Source organism: Hemiscyllium ocellatum, chromosome 6 (genome assembly GCF_020745735.1).
Source record: "Hemiscyllium ocellatum isolate sHemOce1 chromosome 6, sHemOce1.pat.X.cur, whole genome shotgun sequence".
Lineage (NCBI taxonomy): Eukaryota > Metazoa > Chordata > Chondrichthyes > Orectolobiformes > Hemiscylliidae > Hemiscyllium > Hemiscyllium ocellatum.
The window spans coordinates 19630804-19652035 of NC_083406.1; the positions used below are offsets into that span (position 1 = coordinate 19630804).

Here is a 21232-nt window from a genome sequence, read left to right on the forward strand (position 1 = left end):
GAGGTGGGACTTGAACCCAGGAGTCAGGACACTGCCACTGTGCCACAAGACGGCCCCTACGATACATGTTGTAATATGATCATATCACTTGGGAGCAGGAGTGAACCACTCCACTCCTTAAATCTGCTCTGCCATTCATTAAAGGTCATGACTGATCTGATTATTCCACACTCCCAACAACCTTTCCCTCATCGCTTATTAGGAATCTGTCTACCTCTGCCTTAAATATATCCAAGCAGTCTACTTCCATTTCATTTTGAGGAAGAGAGTTCCAAAGACTCTCCAAAGAACATTTATTTCCCCCTCAACTCTCACTTCTTTTGAAACCATTATCCCAAGCTCTAGGTCGTCCCACAAGATGAAATGTTTTCTCCTACTTCCATCTGGTCAACTTATCTTGGGATCATATCAGTTGCTTTTTACTCTTCTACACTCCACAGGATAGAAGCCTGTCCTGTCCAACCCTTCCCCATAATGCAAGCCGCACATTCCAGGTCTAATTCTAATAATGCTTATCTGAACTGCTTCTGAAGCATTTACCCTCCTTAAATAAGGAGGCTACTACTGTACGACAGTACTCCAGATGTGGTCTCACCAGTGCCCTGTATAACTGAAACATAACTCCCTGATTTTGGTGTTCATTTCTTCTTAAAATAAATTATAACATTCTATTGGATTTTCTAATTAATTGCTGCATATCCATACAAACCTCTAGCCATTCATGCCCTTTGGCATACAGCTTCCTGTGTGGCTTGGAGATCTACAGTCTTTCACTGTTTAGATTTGTTTTTATTCTTCCATCCACATTATACGCCATTTGCCAGATCTTTACCCACCCATGTAAACTACCTATATCTCTTTAAAGCCTCATTCTGTTGGGTTCACAACTGACTTTCCTACCCAGCTTTAGGACATTAGCAAATTTGGGAACCGTGCCTTTCATCCCTTCAATGAAGTCATTTATATAATGTTGAGATTACAGCGCTGATGCCTGTGTCACACCATTCAGGACATCTTCCCATCCAGAAGGCAACCAGGTATTCCTGTTCATTGGTTAATCTCCTATTCATGACAATATGTTAACCTCTACATCATGAACTTTTATTTTTCACAATTAGCTTTGATGTAGTATTTTGACATATGTTAAGCAAACTGGGCTGTAGTTTCCTGCTTTCTATCTCCCCACCTTTTTGAGGACAGGAATTACATCTGCTATTTTCCAGTCTAATGGAACATGAATTTTGGAAAATTAAAGGCAATGCGTCAAATCACTAGGCACATCTTTTTCAAGTCTAGAATTAAGTTGATTAAGTCCTAGTATCTTGTCACCCCACAGCTCCAACAGTTTGCTCAGTTTCCCCGATTGAATGTAATTTTATTTAAGTCCTTCTCTCCCTGCCATTTCCTGATGTTTCCAGGAGATTACTTGCATTGTCTATAGTGAAGACTTGGGGCAGCATGGTGGCTCAGTGGTTAGCACTGCTGCCTCACAGCACCAGGGTACCAGGTTCAATTCCAGTCTTGGGAGACTGACTGTGTGGAATTTGCAATTCTCCCTATGACTGCGTGGGTTTCCTCCAGGTGCTCTGGTTTCCTCCCATAGTCCTAAAATATGCAGGTTAGGTGGATTGGCCATGCTAAACTGCCCATAGTGTTGGGTGCATTAGTCAGAGGGAAATGGGCCATGAATATAGGTAACATGGCAACCAGTTTGCATTTAGCAAGTTTCCATTGATGTGAAGAAACCTTCTTGAGTTTTGTTTGAGGACCCTGGGGAGATCTCTTGCTCTTCTCTGAATGCAGATGTGAGATCTGCTGAGATGGCGGGCAAGGCCTCTGTTTAACACCTTAATCTGAGAAACATAATGTACCCATGGGGAGTTCCAGGGAAAACTGGCTTCCCATGCGATAATCTCGGACACGAGGTTATGTTTGAACTGGATATTTTGGGGAATTTATATGTTATGTACGGCTCTGTTTGATAAGCGTGTTTCAAGTGGCTGGGAAAAATAGTATTAATGCCTCTGTATTCTGCAACATATTTCTCCTTCAGAGCTTACATGCAATGGAAGGCCATGTGATGATCAACTTCCTGCCCACAATTCTGAACCAGTTGTTTCGTGTGCTTGCAAGGGCCACACAAGAGGATGTCGCAGTTAATGTTACAAGGTAATTGAAATATATAAGTATTGTTTGTTTATTTTGAAAGATGTTGCTTCAAAATTCTTGAAAGTAAGCAATGTATTTGATGAAATCTTGCAGAGGCTAGTGATAAAAATATAATTATCACTGAGATACAGCTTTGGGTTGAAAACATCTTTGAAAGCCTAATTGGAAGAACTGCTATTTATTCATAGTAGGTCAACTACGTTATTAAAGACACACAGGTAGAAGACCTTATTTAATTAAGAACTTGAAGTGTGTATAGCGAGAGAGATTTACATGGTATATCTGAGTTGGGCTGTGCCAGAGTAAAAAGAAAGTGAGGACTGCAGATGCTGGAGATCAGAGCTGAAAATGTGTTGCTGGAAAAGCGCAGCAGGTCAGGCAGCATCCAAGGAGCAGGAGAATCGATGTTTTGTGCATGAGCCCTTCTTCACGAATGTGAGCTCCTGCCCGAAACATCGATTCTCCTGCTCCTTGGATGCTTCCTGACCTGTGCCAGAGTAAAGCAGGTTTCTGGGGGGCTCTTGTGGTGCAGTGGTAGTGTCCCTACCCCTGGACTGAAAGTTCTGGGTTCAGGTTCCACCTGCTCCAGAGGTGTGTAATAACATCTCTGAACAGGTTGATTAGGAAAATAGGTTCAATGAAAATCTTTTCAAAAATTATGAAGAGAGCCTGTGGATCACTACATCAGCAGCTGGGAGGCTGCAACATGCAATGCAGCTCTCACTTTTGGCCACGCAGTATGAAAATAGATGATCATTGGAAGCTATGCAGACTCAAGCCTGCTCAGTAGTTGGATGGGAGAGGCCTGGGAATGCCAGCGGTAGTAGGCTTTTGTTACTCTAGTGGCGTCATTGTTCAGCTCACAATATTTATATAACAGTGTATAGGCATGCGTACTACTGAGGGTGAAAGTTCAAACCTCAGCGAGGGCATTTTAGGACTAGTGCAGTGGTAATGTCACTGCCTCTGGGCCAGATAGTCTTGGGTTCAATTCACATCTACCTCAGAATTGTGCCATAACAAGTCTTAACAGATTGATTAAAAAGATCTGATATGTTGCTCTTTCTATAAACTTACAATCACGGAAAGCATCTATGTATCTGGCTTGGATTTATTAAACACTGTTTTGTCCAACCTCTTATAATAAATTGTTGGTTCTACAAAAGTACTAATGATTCATACAATATTAGGTCTGCAGTTGCAAATGAACAGTCTATATTGAGTGCTTGAAATGATAGTGCAGAATTTCAAGTGGATGTGGATAAAGGGGGGGATGTTGTTTTATTTCTGGGAGGTGGATGTAAGTGCAATCAGTATGCAGATATTGATTGCACTTTAGTTAGACAGTGACCTCAGTTTTAAGCCAGTGAGTATGTACCAACAAACATGTTTTTTTTCGTCAGTCTCTCTCTTTCATTCTTTGGTTGTAGCTTCACAAATATTCTAGTTCATTCGTCTTTTGCACGCTCACTTTCTTACAGTCCCACTCATCTTTTACTCTCTCCTCTTCTCCAACATGTATAGACTTTAAAAGCTGTCTTCACTAATTCACAGGAGAACTCATGTAGGAAATACTCAGCTGATCAGATAACATCGAAGGAGAGAGAAGCAGAATTCTTCTTCATAAATGTTTCTTTCCCTCCATGCTGCCTAACCTGCTGAGTATCTTCAACGCCTTCTGTTTTCATTTCAGGTTTGCAGCTCACACAGTATTTTGCTTTTATATTCAAGCTTTGGTCAGTCTCGTGTTTCTGTGCTAATCTTTGATCATTTCTCTTCCTAGAGTTCTTGTACACATTGTCTCTCAGTGTCATGAAGGACTGGAGCACTACCTGCGATCCTACATCAAGGTACAGCTGATGAAGGAAGCATCACAGTTACTGATGTGTGAATGCAGTGGGGCAGCTAGTTATGTCAGCACAATTGCTTTCCTCTTTTGGTTTTGATGTTTTGAATTTTATTCCATAATTGAGCTAACAGGCATTGTTAAGTTGTTAATTTTTCTTTGTCCCAAAATAGGGCTAAACTTTCAGTTGGAGGAGAGGGTAAGCAGGGGCTCTGTATTAAAACTTGAGTTTCTAGGGACTTGACTGAATCCTAGCGTCTTCTGAAGTGACACAGTTTTCAAGCCGAGGGCAAACTCCACACTCCCCCAATTAACAGCCCATTAAGATCCTTGAGGAGCTTGTTAACAGACATGGTGCCAGAGGATTTTCAAACTGAAAATCGCCAAACCACAATGGTCTGGTGTGTATTAGCGTGCAGCTAATCTGGTTCAATGTGGGAAGCTGCAAAGACTTTTAAACTGGATGAAGTTTTGCCGTGAAATCAGGCACTGTATTAATTGGCTACTTCTCATGGTGCAGAGGTGTTTGGCTAGCTGAAGGCGTGTTTGACGATCCAAACATTAATCAAATCTGTTTTTGATTCCCCTGTTAATGTGCTGATTTTAGACAGGTATTCCCTCAAGTATGGGAGAAAACCTAATTGAAATATTTCAGATGATTGAAGTGTCTGAAGAGACTGTCTCCTCTTGTGGTGGGGTGGGTTCCACTACAAGAGGTAGTACCTTAACATTAGAGCCAGGCTGCTCAGGGATAACATTAGAATGCTCCTTTCCACTCGAAGTGAAGTAAGAATCTGGATTTCTCTTCCCCCAAAAATCTATTAAAGTTTGGATCGAGTGAGGAAAGGGATGGTGGTTGAATTTCCAAATTATAGGAATTGATAGATTTCAGTTGGATAATGGATAAACAGTGTCATAGATTAAATATAGTTAAAGTGAAGATGATATAATTGAATATCAGAATTATGCGTGAGGTGTTGTAGAGCCTCTTCCTGTTCCTTGTCACTAAGTATTCTGACTACTTTTAATCCAGTTATCAATGGTTTTTATATTGATGTCTTTTAAACTGGAACTCAGTTCCCGGTGACAGAACTGTACCCTGACCAAGTGCCACAGACGACCCATCCTCACATTTATCAAATGTGTTATCTAGTCAATGGTATTGATTCCAAATCAGCTACACTGCTATATTCGACTGAACAAGAGCAAATGTAGCCGTTGCATGTCAACTAAGAAACAGGGCAGAAATTCTGACATTTAACATTAAAACATAGCTTAAAATGCAAGTCTTTCAATCCTTTTTTTCTGTGAATATTAATTTCAATGTTAATTTTGTTTGATGGAGAAATACGTGTTTCGAGCCTTTTCAGCTTTGCTTGACACCACTTTATATTTTTAATGGATTTAGTGTTAAGTCTAATCCTGATTTGATGTAAGTCATAAATTTCAGGGCTAATTACATTACTGTCAACACAAGTCTTTGTTTTATCACTGGCTCAGAGGATTAACGTACATACAAGTACCAATGCGTCCTTTCTTGCTTCTCAACTCTTTTTTGTTTGTTCCCCCAGTTTGTCTTCAAAACAGAACCCTGCAATTCCTCCAAATGCAAGACAGTACATGAGGAGTTAACTAAATCCATGACTGTTCTGCTCAAAACAACAGCCGACTTTCTGACCTGTAACAAGCTTCTCAAGGTAGATTAAAGTTAAATCCCTCTTCTATGTTGTAGAAATCTCTCAGCTGGTTTGCAAGTTGTAATGTGTGAAGCCGTCTCAGCAAGCCTGAACTGTCCTCAGATTATTTAGTCGGTTTTATATTAGCTATCATTTTGTGAAATTGGTTTTGGATTAAAAAAGCACTGCAACTTGTTCCTTTTTCCAAATTATTTTTGCTGATTCTGGCAACAGTTTTGTTCCTGCCAAAGCTCTTAAATTGGGACATTCTGAAGTTGTGACTCAGGCCTGCAGCTGTCAAATGGACCATGTAGACTTTGATTTAAATTCTCTTTTGTTTTTAAACTTTTTTTTCTTTATTATACTATTGTGGAAGGACTTTTTTAAATTTTTCTATATATTTCCCTAAGTATTTGTACTCAAGAATCTGTACCTTTGTATCTAAGATGACACCATAAGTTGAGACTTATAAGCCTATCACTGTACTTACATGAGTACATGTGACAATAAAGCTAAGTCAATTCAATTTGAATACAAATGATTTGTTCCTGCTCCCGCTGTTTGCTGATAGAGTGAGACAAGGAAGGGTGGGAGGAAGCTCATATAGAACATAGATTGGATGGGCTGAAGGGTCTGTTCCTGTGCTATAAAATACTGTGTGATTATTACAGGAATGGGATCTTTAAATTGGATCAGCTTGACAAAATATTTTTTCCCCAGTGCATGGTGAAATTGAAAATGACTACTACAGGGATTAGGAATAGAGAATTCGACATTTCGAGCATAAGCCCTTCATCAGGAATGAGAGAGAGTAGCCAAGCAGGCTAAGATAAAAGGTAGGGAGGAGGGACTTGGGGGAGGGGCGATGGAGGTGAGATAGGTGGAAGGAGGTCAAGGTGAGGGTGATAGGCCGGAGTGGGGTGGGGGCGGAGAGGTCAGGAAGAAGACTGCAGGTTAGGAGGGCGGTGCTGAGTTGAGGGAACCGACTGAGACAAGGTGGGGGGAGGGGAAATGAGGAAACTGGAGAAATCTGAATTCATACCTTGTGGTTGGAGGGTTCCCAGGCGGAAGATGAGGCGCTCCGCCCTGGAACCCTCCAACCACAAGGTATGAATTCAGATTTCTCCAGTTTCCTCATTTCCCCTCCCCCCACCTTGTCTCAGTCGGTTCCCTCAACTCAGCACCGCCCTCCTAACCTGCAATCTTCTTCCTGACCTCTCCGCCCCCACCCCACTCCGGCCTATCACCCTCACCTTGACCTCCTTCCACCTATCCCACCTCCATCGCCCCCCCCCCAAGTCCCTCCTCCCTACCTTTTATCTTAGCCTGCTAGGCTACTCTCTCTCATTCCTGATGAAGTGCTTATGCTCGAAATGTCGAATTCTCTATTCCTGAGATGCTGCCTGGCCTGCTGTGCTTTGACCAGCAACACATTTTCAGCTGTGATCTTCAGCATCTGCAGACCTCATTTTTTACTACAGGGATTAGTTGAGGTGAATTCCAGGAGGATGAATGAAGGAGAAAGGAGACATTGGTAGGTGGAAATGAAGAGGAAAGGTTGAGGCTCTTGTGGATCATTAAAAACTAGCATGGACCTTTTGGGCTGAATGGACTGCTTCTATGTTGTAAATGTGATAAAACAACTGAACAGTGTCAAGATGCACAATGAATGTGCACACTGAAAGGTGAAGTGATTTTGTTGGGATTGTCCATGTGACTTAATTTAAAAATGAGGAGAGCATGGGTGGATAACAACACGAGCACACCGTCTCATCTCTGACAGAGCAGTTGTGTTTTGATTGTATTTGCATGTGCAGTTTCCTCACTTGTTTAATGCATATTTCACATTGTATCCTTTTATACTAAGAAAAGGTTTTCTTTGCCTTTAGTATTCTTGGTTTTTCCTGGAGGCACTGATCAAATCAATGGCCCAACATCTTACAGAGACCAGCAAACTGAAGGTGAGCATCCATCTGTTAGTTAATAATGTGTTGGAGAATTTTTCTATAAGCCGTGTCAATACTTAAAGTTAAAATGAATGTTGTTAACTGATTATCTAGGCTCCTTAAAATCAAATTCATCCAGAACTGCATTTGCACTATTCAAAATTTCATGATTGCAGTCTGTTACCTCTTGTGCCTCACCCTCACAATGCCTGTATCATCCTGCAGCCTTACAACCTTCAAAAGCTTTTGTGTTGCTCCAATTTTAGCCTCTTCAGTATCCCCACATTTCATCCCCTACCACTGGCAGCTGCACTTTCATTGCATGCTGCAGAAATTGTTCCCTTAATCTCTCGCGCTCTCTCTCTCTATATCTATCTCTCTCTCTCTCTATATATATATATATATATATATATATCTATCTCTCTCTATATCTATCTCTCTCTCTCTCTCTCTCTCTCTCTCTCTCTCCAGTTTTGGACGCCATACTATAGGAAGGATGTGGAGGCACTGGAACAGGTGCAAAGGAGGTTTACCAGGATGTTGCCTGGTATGGTAAGAAGATCGTACGAGGAAAGGCTGAGGCACTTGGGGCCATTTTCATTGGAGAAAAGAAGGTTTAGAGGTGTACAAGATGATTAGGGGTTTAGATAGGGTTGACCATGAGAACCTTTTTCCACGTATGGAGTCAGCTATTATGAGGGGACGTAGCTTTAAATTAAGGGGTGGTAGGTATAGGACAGATGTTAGGGGTAGGTTCTTTACTCAGCAAGTCATGAGTTCATGGAATGCCCTGCCAGTAACAGTGGTGGACTCTCCCTCTTTATGGGCATTTAAACGGCATTGGATAGGCATATGGAGGATAGTGGGCTAGTGTAGGTTAGGTGGGCTTGGATCGGCGCAACATCGAGGGCCAAAGGGCCTGTACTGCGCTGTATTTTTTCTATGTTCTATGTTCTGTGTTTCTATGGTCTATTTCTCTCTCTCTATCTATCTCTCTCTCTCTGTCTGTCTTTCTTTCTATCTATCTCTCTCTCTCTCTCCCCTCCCTTAAGGCTTTAATTTAAACCGAACTTATTGAACAGATGTCTGATGAACAGTCCTAATGTCAATCTCATGTGGCTCACCATCAAATTCTGTTTGCTCATGCTCTTATCAAGCACCTTTGACTGTTTTATTATGACAATGGTGCTACATAGCTGCAAGTTATTTTATGGTGAAATATTATTCTTTCTTGATTATTACATGATTTGTTTGTTCTTTCAAAACACATCAATGGGTTATTCCCATCCTGACTCGCCAGAGCCTGTCCATTATGTTACAAGGAATGCTGTCCAACTGCTTGGATGATTAAGGTGAATAACAAGGGTCTAGGATGGAGGAATTCAAAACTAAGGGGTATATTTTTAAGGAGAGTTTTTAAAAAGGACAAGGGGGCAATTTTTTACACAGAGAGTGGATTGTGTGTGAAATGAACTGCCAGAGGAAGTGGTGGGATGCGGATACAGTTTGGTATGAGGAACATTGTGTCTCACAAACTTGATTGAGTTTTTTGAGGAAGTTGCCAAAAAGATTAAAAATCACACAACACCAGGTTATAGTCCATCAGGTTTAGTTGGAAGCATTAGCTTGCAGAGCACTAATCCTTCATCAGGTGGCTGCTCCAAAAGCTAGTGCTTCCAAATAAACCTGTTGGACTATAGCCTCGTGTTGTGTGATTTTTAACTTTGTACACCCCAGGCCAACACCGGCATCTCCAAATCATGACCAAAAAGATTGCTGAGGACAAAGCAATAGAAGTTGTTTACTTGGACCTTAGTAAAGCCTTCGACAGGGTTCTTGCATGGTAGACTAATTAGTAAAGTTAGGTCAGAAGGGATTCAGGGTGAGCTTGCCAATTGGAGACATAATTGGCTTAACGGCTGGAGACAGAGTGTGGGGCTGGAGGGTTGCTTTCCAGACTGGAGTCCGAAACAGGGTCTGTTTCCATGCTGTACGGCTCTACGATTACATCAAGGAGGATTGTGTTTTATTTAAGGATGGAAGAAATAGGTTACACTTGAATATCTTGTATATCCTCACAGATTTGGCAAGAAGTTTGCTTGAAACAATTTCTGAAGGAGTTGACTGTTTCCACTTGTGGAGAAATTCAAAGTCAAATAGTCACATAGATCCAGAGACAATTCAGGAGAGACCATTTTATCCAGAGAATGATGACAATGTAGAACTCTACCATGGGGCTTGGCAGAGATCAGTAGTACAGATGTGTTGAAGGAAAGCTGGATCAACACATGAACTGAGGAAGAAATGGATATATTGATATAGTAAGATGAAGTAGGAGGGGAAGCAGCATTGTAGAGATTATAACCACTGACTTAGACCTGTTGACCAAATAGCTTGTTTCTGTGCTAAATTGTGTTCTTTTTTGCCAGTTATACTGAGTTTATTGTTTATCACCGATGCACAGCCACCAAGTTAGATATTTCAGACCCACTAAGCTGTGTTATTCATTTTCAATACATGCCTTTAATCTCATATTTGCACCCTCCATTTCTCGTTGGCTGGTTACCAAGTATCTCAAACATTTCTCTACATCTGCTTTGTGTTTCTTTTTCCTGACTAGTAACTCATCAGTAAACTGCCTGCGACTGCAAACTAAGAAAAGTGAAATATTGTGGTGCTTCACATTGCTTCTGTTTTGTGGTGGTTGAGTGCCATTGTGTATGAGCGAGGCAAGTGGTTTGAAACCACAGATAAGGAAATGGGAAATATGACCAGTAAAACAGTCTGATTCGGAATGTGGTGGGCTCCAATTCCCACTGCAGAGAGAGACGCGGAGAATCCAGGCTGTCACTGGCTGTGCTGAAATGAGGGAACATTGGCCTGTCAGAGGTGACATCTTTCAGATGAGAAATTAAACAGTAGCCCCCTCATTTGCATTTGAGAGGATTTGTGGCACTGTTTTGAAGAAGTGCAATGCAGTTAACTGTGGAGTTATGACTAATATATATCTGCAATGCAACATCGCCATAGAGTTATACAGCATAGAAACAGAACCTTCAATTCATCTAGTCCATGCCAAACATAGTCCAGTTCCACCTGACTGCTCCTGGCCCAGATCCCTCCAAACTGTTTCGGTTCATGTACTTACCTAAGTGTCTTTTATACGTTATAATTGTGCTCACGCCCACCAGTTCCTCTGAAAGTTCATTCCACGTGCGAACCACCTTCTGTGTAAAAAGGTTTGCCCCTTGTCATTTTAAAATCTCTCACCTTCACCTTAAAATACACCCCCCTGGTCTTGAAATCCCCATCCTCGGGAAAAGACACCAACCATTCACTTTATCTGTACCCTTCATGATTTAAGAAACCTCGATAAGGTCATCCCTCAACCTCATATGCTGCACTACCATTAAGAAACAGATTATCTGATCATTATCACTTTGCTGTTTGGATGATCTGCTGCATACATGTTCAGCATTACAACAGTGACTCCACCTCCAGAAGTGTTTGAATGACTACTCGTTGTATGTCTGATGGGGAAAGTTTGGGAAGCTTGCAGGTTTATTCAGTGAGGTTTGGAGAAGTGATCTCCCTGAAACATTCAGGTAGACTCCAGCTGGGCTTGGTGGTATACAAGCTGAGAGGCTGATTTTCCTCCCACATACGAATCTCGAATTCGGGGAGGCAGTTTGAAAACATGGGGTCTCCCGTTTATCAAGTAAGAAAGCGTGTTGTTTCCGGGTAGATTCTTAGCTTTTGGAATTCTCTCTCACACTGCGGCCGAGTCAGACAAAGGCATCAAGGATTGTGAGGGACAGCGAAAATGAAGTTACGGTCCTAATCAAATCAATCAGGACCTTTCTTAAAGACTGGAAAAGGCTAGAAGGACTGGCTTACTCCTCCTGTTTCTTATGGTTAAACACTTTGAGGCACCCTGAGATTGCAGAGTGCAGAAAGAGGCCATTCAGCCCATCGGGTCTGCACCGACCCTCCAAAGAGCAGTAAAAAAAATGACAAAATACGCTTGACCAGTTATTTCATTCAGTTTTTCAGGAATTAATTATGCAACCAGATGAAATAAAGATAATTTCACACTTCGCAAGAGTTTCAGTTAGATCATTTCATCACTATCAATTGATAAAAATCTGAAACTTCTTTCCTCACAGCACAGTGGGGATACCTGCACTGCATGATCTGCAATAACTCAAGAAGGCAGCTCAATACCATCTTCTCGATAGCACTTATGAATGGGGAATTAAAATTGACCCAGCCAGTGGTGTCCATATAACTATGAAAGAATTGAAACGAAGGACGGTCCACTCTCTTAGATCAATGTACTTTATTGGTTTTCCTACTCAAATATTTACGTAGTAATTCTTGATTAAATGCAAATCTTTTGCTCCAAAATCTGAGCAGTATGTCGTGTAGCCAGCAACTATTCACATTTTCACAGCTCATTTAGCAAAATAACATGTCCAAAAGGCACGTCATTGTGAGGGCTTCTCAAACAGAATATGACGTCAACTTTCGGAAACAGCAGAGCTGTCAAAGAGGAAAAGTTTCAAGAAGCATCTTAAAAGTAAGAGTGAGATTTAATGAGGGAACCCTGTTGAAGGCATAGCCCCCACTGACCGATCAATGAAAATGGTCAAGAGGCCGTCTGGAGAAAGATAGAGATGGCAGAGGGCTGCGGAAGTTGCAAAGATAAAGGAGAGAAAAGTCTTGCAGGATCTAAAAATAAGTATAAGATTTTATTTTAACATGCTCAATCCTAATAGTAGCTATTGATATGATGTTCTAAAAGGTCCGTGTCATTTTCTGGTTTCTTTAGTTATTCCGAAATCAGCGATTCCCTGCCTCTTACCAACACACTGTGGAAACCCTTGTCAACTTGTTAATGCCACACATCACTCAGAAATACAAAGATAAGCCAGAGGAAGCGCGGAATGCGAATCACAGCCTTGCTGTCTTCATTAAGGTAAACGTTGTCAGAACTAACCCACTCTATCAATTCACAATTTCATGTTGGTGGAGGGATATTAAATATACAGCCACCTCGAGATTTTGAAAAGCAAAGTGAATTTTTATTGCACAAATGATCAAAAGCAATTGCTAATATATTTTATCAGTTTTTCACTTACACAACACATATAGTGGGAACCCAGTGAACAGAGGGTGAAATTTTGCTGATTAAACTTTTGCCAAATTATCTTTCACCCTATTGTTTGTGGTGTTTAGCTTTTTGTCACAGTTGTTCCCTGATGCAGCACCTGAATCAATTCCAACTATCTATCTATCCAACACGTACTGTCTGAATATTCCACAATAATGGGATGTCCCTCAGATACAAACAGAAGGTGCAGGAAACACAGAAGATCACACAGCATCTGGAGAAGGAGAGATGGGGTTAAGGCTGCAGCCTGATTCCTTTAGTCAGAATCTGTCATATTAATCCGTTTCTCTTTCCCCAGAGGCTACAGCATCCGCTGAGTGATTCCCACAGTTTCTCCCCAGATTTCCAGCACCTTTTTTGCTCTTTTTCTTAGTGAGGTCAATGTATGATAGCCGTACGGTTATGTTATTTGGGCAGTACTGGTACAGAGACATGAGTTCAACTGGGAAGCTTAAACTCGGTTACATAAATAAATCTTTAAAAAGCTCTGTATACTTGGATTATGTAACTACTGATCTGTTGTGAAAACACACCCAATAAGTCAGTGCTGGGCTTCGTCATTTCAGAGGGCAGTGAAAAGTTGATCACCTTTTGGGGGCCACAGGGAGTGTGTGGGGGGAAGTATGATCTGGTGTAGGCCAGACCAGGTGAGGACAGAACATTTCCTTTCAGAATCCCTACAGTGTGGATGCAGGCCATTCGGCCCATCAAGTCCACATTGGCCCTCTGAAGTGCATCCAACCTAGACTCGCCCTGTGCCTGTAACCCTGCATTTCCCTAGCATGCACACCCCTGGACATTGTGGGTGGGATGCTCTTCAGAGGATGTATATGGACTGTGTGGACTCAGACCCACACTGTCCAGGGATATGCAGGCTACATGGATTAGCCACAGGAAATGCAGGGTTACAGGGATGGGGTGAGTGTGGGTGGGATGCTCTTTGGAGGGCCTGTGTGGACCCAGACTCTCAGTGACCAGGGCTGTGCAGGCTAGGTGGATTAGCCATGGGAAATGCAGGGTTACAGGGATGGGGTGAGTCTGGGTGGGATGCTCTTTGGAGGGCCTGTGTGGACTTGATGGGCCAAATGGCCTGCTTCCATACTTTTTGGGATTCTATGAAATCAACCAAGATAAACAAGGGGAGTGAAAATGGTCATCTTTTGGGCCTCTTCATGAGTGATTGTATGTTTAGCTGTACCATACAAATGAATTAACCAGGGATCTCATATATGTCGTGTTGTGTATTACTCAGTCAATGTCAGCTAGGACTTTCTGTACTATTGGGCAGGCATGGGGCTGTGGCATGCGTTAATGACCGCAACAAAGGCACCTGGTCAAGCAAAACCATGACTTGAAAATTTTCATCCATATTTCTCAAACTTATTCTTCTTGACAACCCTTGGAGAATTTTGCACTCCCCAAGTTTTGACCTCTTGAGTGTTTCCTGATTTTAATTGTAGCTGTCTAGATCTCAGCCTCTGGAGGTTCTGCCCTTTGGCTGTCTGCCTTGTGACATTACTCCTCTCCTCAAGAACAAGCTCTTTGACCAAGGTTTTTTTCCAACTGAACTAATATCTCCTCATGTTACTCAGTACCATACTTTGGTATTTCATTGTGTAAATATGCCACATAAATACGAGTTGTGGCATAGAGAAGCTGGAGCAAGAAAAGTGACCATGTTAGAACCATCATCTGATCAATTATTTGGGTGTGCATTGTTTGTGTCACACCATTTTGATAATCTTTGACAGTACGTTAGTGGAGAAGGATGTGTGGTCAGCAAATCTGTAGAGATTCTGAATGGGTATATGAATACGAAGGGTTTGGAGAGATATGAGTGCTGGCAGGTGGGACTAGGTTGGGTTGGGATATCTGGTCGGCATGGACAAGTTGGACCGAAGGGTCTGTTTCCGTGCTGTACATCTCAATGACTCTATGATACCCAAAGGCCATTATTTGTCTTCTCCACATTTATAATTTACAGAGATGCTTTTCGTTGATGGACAGAGGATTTGTCTTCAAACAAATCAACAATTACATGAAGTGGTTCAGTCCAGGAAATCCAAAGGTTGAAGTAATTTTCCTTTGCTCATTTTTTGCAGTACAGCAAACTTTCTATTAACCAGCACCTATGGGACCGGGAGTGTACCGTATAATCAAATCTTCCAGTTGATCAAGAGGTTCACATAATCAATGTTAAAAACACACACAGAGTAATGCAAGACATATGCACATCACTGTTATACTCTATTTGCAGCATAAGTCACTTAAATAATGACACAACTTTTGTCTTAAATAAAGCTTACTGGCAAAGAGCAATGTCACATGCTCTCTCAACTGACTACTCAGACATTATAGGGATCATGATAATACAGTAAACTTTCAGGATTTGAGGTACACAATGTTTTATTGGTTTGTGGAGTGTGCCAATTCATAAGGTGCTGATTAAAACAAGGTTTGCTGTCGTTCTTAAATTTCTGCTTGTGTTCCGAGAATGTGGGCGGCACGGTGGCACAGTGGTTAGCACTGCTGCCTCACAGTGCCTGAGACCTGGGTTCAATTCCCGACTCAGGCGACTGACTGTGTGGAGTTTGCACGTTCTCCCCGTGTCTGCGTGGGTTTCCTCCGGGTGCTCCGGTTTCCTCCCACAGTCCAAAGATGTGCGGGTCAGGTGAATTGGCCATGCTAAATTGCCCATAGTATTAGGTAAGGGGTAAATGTAGGGGAAAGGGTGGGTTGCGCTTCGGTGGGTCGGTGTAGACTTGTTGGGCCGAAAGGCCTGTTTCCACACTGTAAGTAATCTAATCTAATCCAAGTCCTGCTGGATTTGATAATGGAACAGTTGAATATAATTTTTAAGATATAGGACTGTAAAATATAGGAGCAGGAGGAGGCTATTCAGCCCCTTTGAGCCTGTCTGCTGTTTAACAAGACGATGGTTGATGTGATTGTGGCTTCCACTCCACTTTCCATCATAACCAGTGAAAAGTCTGTCTTGCTCAGCCTTGAGTACGTAAAGGGTTCACCCTTTACCTGAGAATTTTCAGAGAAAAGGAATTCTTCCTCCTCTCTGTCTAGAATGGGAGATTAGATTCCCTCCAGCCCAACAAGTCCACACCGACCCTCTGAAGAGTAACCCACCCAGACCCATTCCCCTGCCTATATATACCCCTGACTAATGCGCATAACACTACGGGCAATTTAGCATGGCCAATCCACCCTAACCTGCACATCTTTGGACTGTGGGAGGAAGCCGGGGCACCCAGAGGCAACCCACACAGACACGGGGAGAATGTGCAAACTCCACACAGCCAGTTGCCTGAGGCGGGAATCGAACCCAGGTCCCTGGCGCTGTGAGGCAGCAGTGCTAACCACTGAGCCACTGTGCCGAGACTGTGTGTCTTTAAACCCCATGTTTCCTCGTTCTCACTTCCCACTGAAAATGAAATATTCTCCCAGCGTTGACTCTGTCAAGTCGCCTCAGAATTTTATATGCTTTAATAAGCTCAACCATCCATTCAGCATAGGCCCTAACTGTTCAGCCCTTCTGTATTGGACAGTCAAAGATTGAATGTTCAATATATTCGACAATCTGCAGTTCAGAACTGGAATAAAGTATGAGTTTATAAAGTGACTTGCTCTCATTATAAGAATGAAAGTGCTGGATGCAAAGTGTTCAGTATGCAGTTTCAGAAAACAGTTGACTCATTTCTGATTTGTGACTGAATTGTTTCATTTTAGACTCTGTTTGAGCTGAAGTTTGAATTTCTGCGAGTTATCTGCAACCACGAACATTATATACCATTAAACCTGCCTATGCCATTTGGAAAAGGCAGGGTTCCCAGATATCAAGGTAATTTAGAGAATAAGTCCAATTTATAGTGTGCATTTCTAGTTGCAGCAATACTGAAGAGCTTTGATTTTTTTAATTTAATTTTTAATTTGACTTGCTTTTTCGAAAAGTGCTAACGATTGCTTCATTCTTCTTGTGGTCTTTCTCCTCCCCACTTTGTTTCTCTCTTTTGTTAATTAGCATTTCTTTCACCAACTGTGGAGTCATGTACTGCTCCTGTAGGTAGGTACATGGGATATCGTGCTTGCCTTTTACAGAGACTGTGTACTCAGCCAGGAAGCAAATTACACTCTTAAATCTCTCTCACAAATGATTTGTTCTGTCAAGTTCCTTCCCGAGATTGGGAAATAAAATGTGCAATTTTACTTATAAATTGCATGATTGATAATCAAGCTTGAGTATCACTGAGAAAAGACATTCTGTCTTATACTCATCAGAACAATTTGCAAGAAACGCCAAAGTAGAGCGAAGGTATTATTTGTACTGTATGAGAGGAGGTATTGTTGGCAAGTGGTGTTTGCCATTAACAAGGTGCAACCATCAAGTCAAAAAGCTGTGCTGTCTCACGAGTTAATGAATAATATGGTAAATGAATATCAGCACCAGTGTGATGCTGGGGACGTATGCTGTACATGTCAAAGGCTGGCAGGAGGTCATTATCAAACAGTATATCCCTTCAGCTGTTCGCAAAAGCAAGGTATTAACTGTACCCAAGTATCCGCACTTAGAAAATTGCAATGCAGTGTCCATCATGAGAGGTGATTCACAATTGGACAACATGGGCTGAATATACCCCTACTGAAGCATCACACTGATAACCAATTTCAGACTGGCAGTTGTACTTGCAGTGTGGTGCATATACATGAACTGGAAACCACACAGACAGAAAGAACGTGTACACGTACTGTACCTGATTCAACTCAACAAAATTAGGGACAAATATTCTTTGGTCAAGGCAGTGCCCTGAGAAATAAACCAATCAGAGTCAACCTACCTAGTTTAAAATTTAAACAAGGCTTGGCAGTTAACTGTCAGTCATCCAAACACCTCATCTACTATGTCCGTTGCTCTCAATGTGGTCTTCTCTACATAAGGGAGACAGGACGCCAACTTGCGGGCCGTTTCAGGGAACATCTCTGGGACACGGGCACCAAACAACCCCACTGCCCTGTGGCTGACCACTTCAACAGTCACTCCCACTTTGCTAAGGACATGCAAGTCCTGGGCCTCCTCCAGTGTCAAATCCAAGCCACCCGATGCCTAGAGGAAGAACACCTCACCTTTCGCTTTTGGACCCTCCAACCACATGGCATTAAAGTCATTTTTGCCAGTTTCCTCATCTCCCATTCCCCCCATTTCATCCCAGACCCAACCCTCCAACTCTGCATCATCCTCTTGAACTGTCCTACCTGTTCATCTTTCTTCCTATCTATCTGCTCCACCTTCCACTCCCATCTATCACCATCACTTCCCCACACCTGCATCTACCTATCGCCTTCCCAGTCACCTTCCCGCCAGCCCCATCCCACTCTCCTATTTATCTCTCAGCCCTCTTCCATCCCCACCACCTCTCCCCACATTCCAGATGAAGGGCCTATGCCTGAAACGTCAATTCTGCTCCTCAGATGCTGCCTGACCTGCTGTACGTTTCCAGCACCATACGTCTCGACAATCATCATTAACCAGTACATGCTGTTCACACAGCCTCTACCAATCCAAATCCACTTGCCAACTAGTCAGCACTCTCCCGCAATGTGGTATGAACATTGTTTCCCTTTTACTTTGGTATTTCCTATACGTTTTCCAGATGAGTGCAAGACAAAACACTTCAACAAAATATCTTTTCTCTGCAATACTCAAGTTCTGTATTACTAAATGAGTTTTTATTATATGAAGCATTAGTTCACAACTCAACAAATTTCCATCCACAATGATGATTTTTCTTGCTGAGGTCCCATAAGGTTAGCAGTTCCAAATGAACAGATACCCAGTAACTCTTGCTGAGTGTTTACCTTCTCACAGTAGTTCATGTACTTAAACTTTTATAGTTAAATTAGTGTAGTTTAGTGATTATTTTGTTTTCTTACCTACCTGGGAAATACCAATCTTAACTGGGATTAAAGAGGCAAAATAAATATGATAGAATGATTAGAGTTGTTTCAGCTCTTTGTGAGAGTGACTCGGTTTGTCCCATTGCATGGTCTTTCTTTCGCCCTCCAGTTTTTTTTCTCTTCAGTATAACTACACAAATCATTAAAAGTGGTGTTGTGGGTGAACAGGGCTAAATCAAAAGAAGCCATGTGCTAGAGCATATGTCTAGGCTGATAGAATTAGGAAATAGCGAATGTTTGCTGAAGTTTACTTAATTTTAGTTGGACTAGATTTCGATTAAGGTGTGCAATTGTGTTGACCACATTATTAAAGTAATACAGGTACAATTGGCGATCTCAAATAAACTTTGAAGATGATACCAAAGTTTATATCCATCAGGAGAGGGTTAACAGGCTGCTTAGATTAGATTACTTACAGTGTGGAAACAGGCCCTTCGGCCCAACAAGTCCATACCGACCCGCCGAAGCGTAACCCACCCAGACCCATTCCCCTACATTTACCCCTTCATCTAACACTACGGGCAATTTAGCATGGCCAGTTCACCTAACCTGCACGTTTTTGGAATGTGGAGGAAACCGGAGCACCCAGAGGAAACCCACACAGACACAGGGAGAATATGCAAACTCCACACAGAGAGTCACCTGAGGTGGGAATTGAACCCGGGACTCTGGTGCTGTGAGGCAGCAGTGCTGACCACTGTGCCACCGTGCCGCCCACTATTGTGTAATTGTTTTCTTTTGAAAAAGGGATGCCCTAATCAAGGTCTTTAAAACGATTAAATGTTTCGATAGACTAGACACAGAATATTCTCGCTACTTTAAATTTTAATGGGATGTGGATATCCCTGGTATTACTAGCTTTATTGCTCGCCCCAATTGCCCCGGGGTCTGAGGGGCCATTTCAGAGGGCAGGTAGGAATGAACCACAGTGCTGTGGATCTGGACTGACATGCAGGTCAGACCTGAGGACAATGGCAGATTTGCTTCCCTAAAGTGAATCAAATGGGGTTTCATGAGAATCAATGACACCGTTATCATTCCTGAGGCAAAGTTTGGTTTCAGATTATTATTTGTTAATTGAATGTTATTAATTATTTAAATTTATATTCCACCAGCTGCCCCAAAATGGGATTTGAACTCATGCACCCCATTGGCTGGATCTCTGGTCACCAGTCCAGTGACCAAACAAATATGGCCATCTTTCCTCAGCTCCCCCTTATGGGGAAGAGCAAAATTACCGGCTGCCAGTATAAGATAGTCACTAGTAGGGAATTCAGGAGAAATGTCTTTGTCCAGTGAGTGGTGAGAATGTGCAACACTCTACCACAGAAAATGGTGGAGGTGAATAGTTTAGGGGAAGGTGGATAAACATGAGAGAGAATGGAGTAGAAGGCTTTGTGGACAGGAGGAGGGAGGAGGCAATAAATGAAGCATTAGTGTTGGCAAGGACTCTTGAAACCAGTCATTTTCTGTGCTCAGTGATCTGTGTAATGCTATGCTAAAATGTTAATTATATATTTTAATCTGCCGCAAGTATTTTCTGAAACACAAATTGATTGGGCACGAACATTGTGGAAAGGTTAAACGATGATGAGTGAGAGGGTATTTCCAGAACTTGGATTTGATAACTCATGGGATTTCAAGCAGAAAACTACACCCAAATGTGGAGGAGATGGGAAAAACAAAGCTTCCTGGCAGTTGGGGGATAATGAACGGATTACTCATTTGATCTCATTGTAATAAGTACAGTTATTTGTATTTGTGTGCGTGTTTTTATTTTGTGTGTGTGCTTTAGAGTACTGTGAACATTTGCAGCACAATTCTTCTTAATTTAACGGGGATTAGAAATTAAGAATTGGTTCTTCAATTACTTTTGGTGGTCACAAAAGAAACATTCTCAAATGTATAAGGCCCAAGCCCTGGGTAACATTTGTCCTCAACCTCCCTGCTTTAAAGGCTTTTGGAGTCATTGTCCCAGTGATAGACCTGTGATACTCAAGGGAGCTTATCCAGTCAGACGTGCTCCAGGTCAGATGTGATGGAGGTTTGCAAAATGACTCCTCAACCTCAAACTGGGAACAACCCATCTCAGGGGTCTTCTCAGGACCTTAACGATCCTGTCATTGGTCACTGAACAAGCCCGTCTCATGATGCTCTGTCTTCCCACGTCAGTTGGAAAACCAACACAGACTTTTCACTGTGCCATTGTTGAAAGCTTCTGGTCTGCCACTCACTCTTTTAAACTGGATTGTTCGATTTTATGTACTTTTTGGATATGCCTCTATGATTTTCTTCTGGCTTTCAGGTTTGCCAGCTCTGATTGGATGATAGCTTGCCCTCTCTAATCGCTCCACACCTATTTTCCTGTCATTGCCTCTCCAGATTGTCCACCACTACAGCTCACTGGCTTTCCAGCCAATTGGAGAACCAACAAGATCCTTTGTTGATCAGCTGACTG

The 21232-nt window shown here is 42.2% G+C and overlaps 1 protein-coding gene across 5 annotated transcripts in view; it reads left to right on the forward strand.

Annotated features, from left to right (window-relative positions):
* The window catches only part of LOC132816381 (dedicator of cytokinesis protein 9-like), a 349182-nt gene that overhangs the window by 235451 nt on the left and 92499 nt on the right, over positions 1–21232 (forward strand). For all 5 annotated transcript variants that reach the window (XM_060825856.1, XM_060825860.1, XM_060825855.1 and 2 more), the window contains exons 24-30: positions 2054–2169; positions 3953–4019; positions 5587–5712; positions 7581–7652; positions 12469–12615; positions 14795–14878; positions 16552–16663. In XM_060825856.1, coding sequence (XP_060681839.1) covers positions 2054–2169; positions 3953–4019; positions 5587–5712; positions 7581–7652; positions 12469–12615; positions 14795–14878; positions 16552–16663 — 724 coding nt within the window. The remainder of the gene's footprint in view (positions 1–2053; positions 2170–3952; positions 4020–5586; positions 5713–7580; positions 7653–12468; positions 12616–14794; positions 14879–16551; positions 16664–21232) is intronic.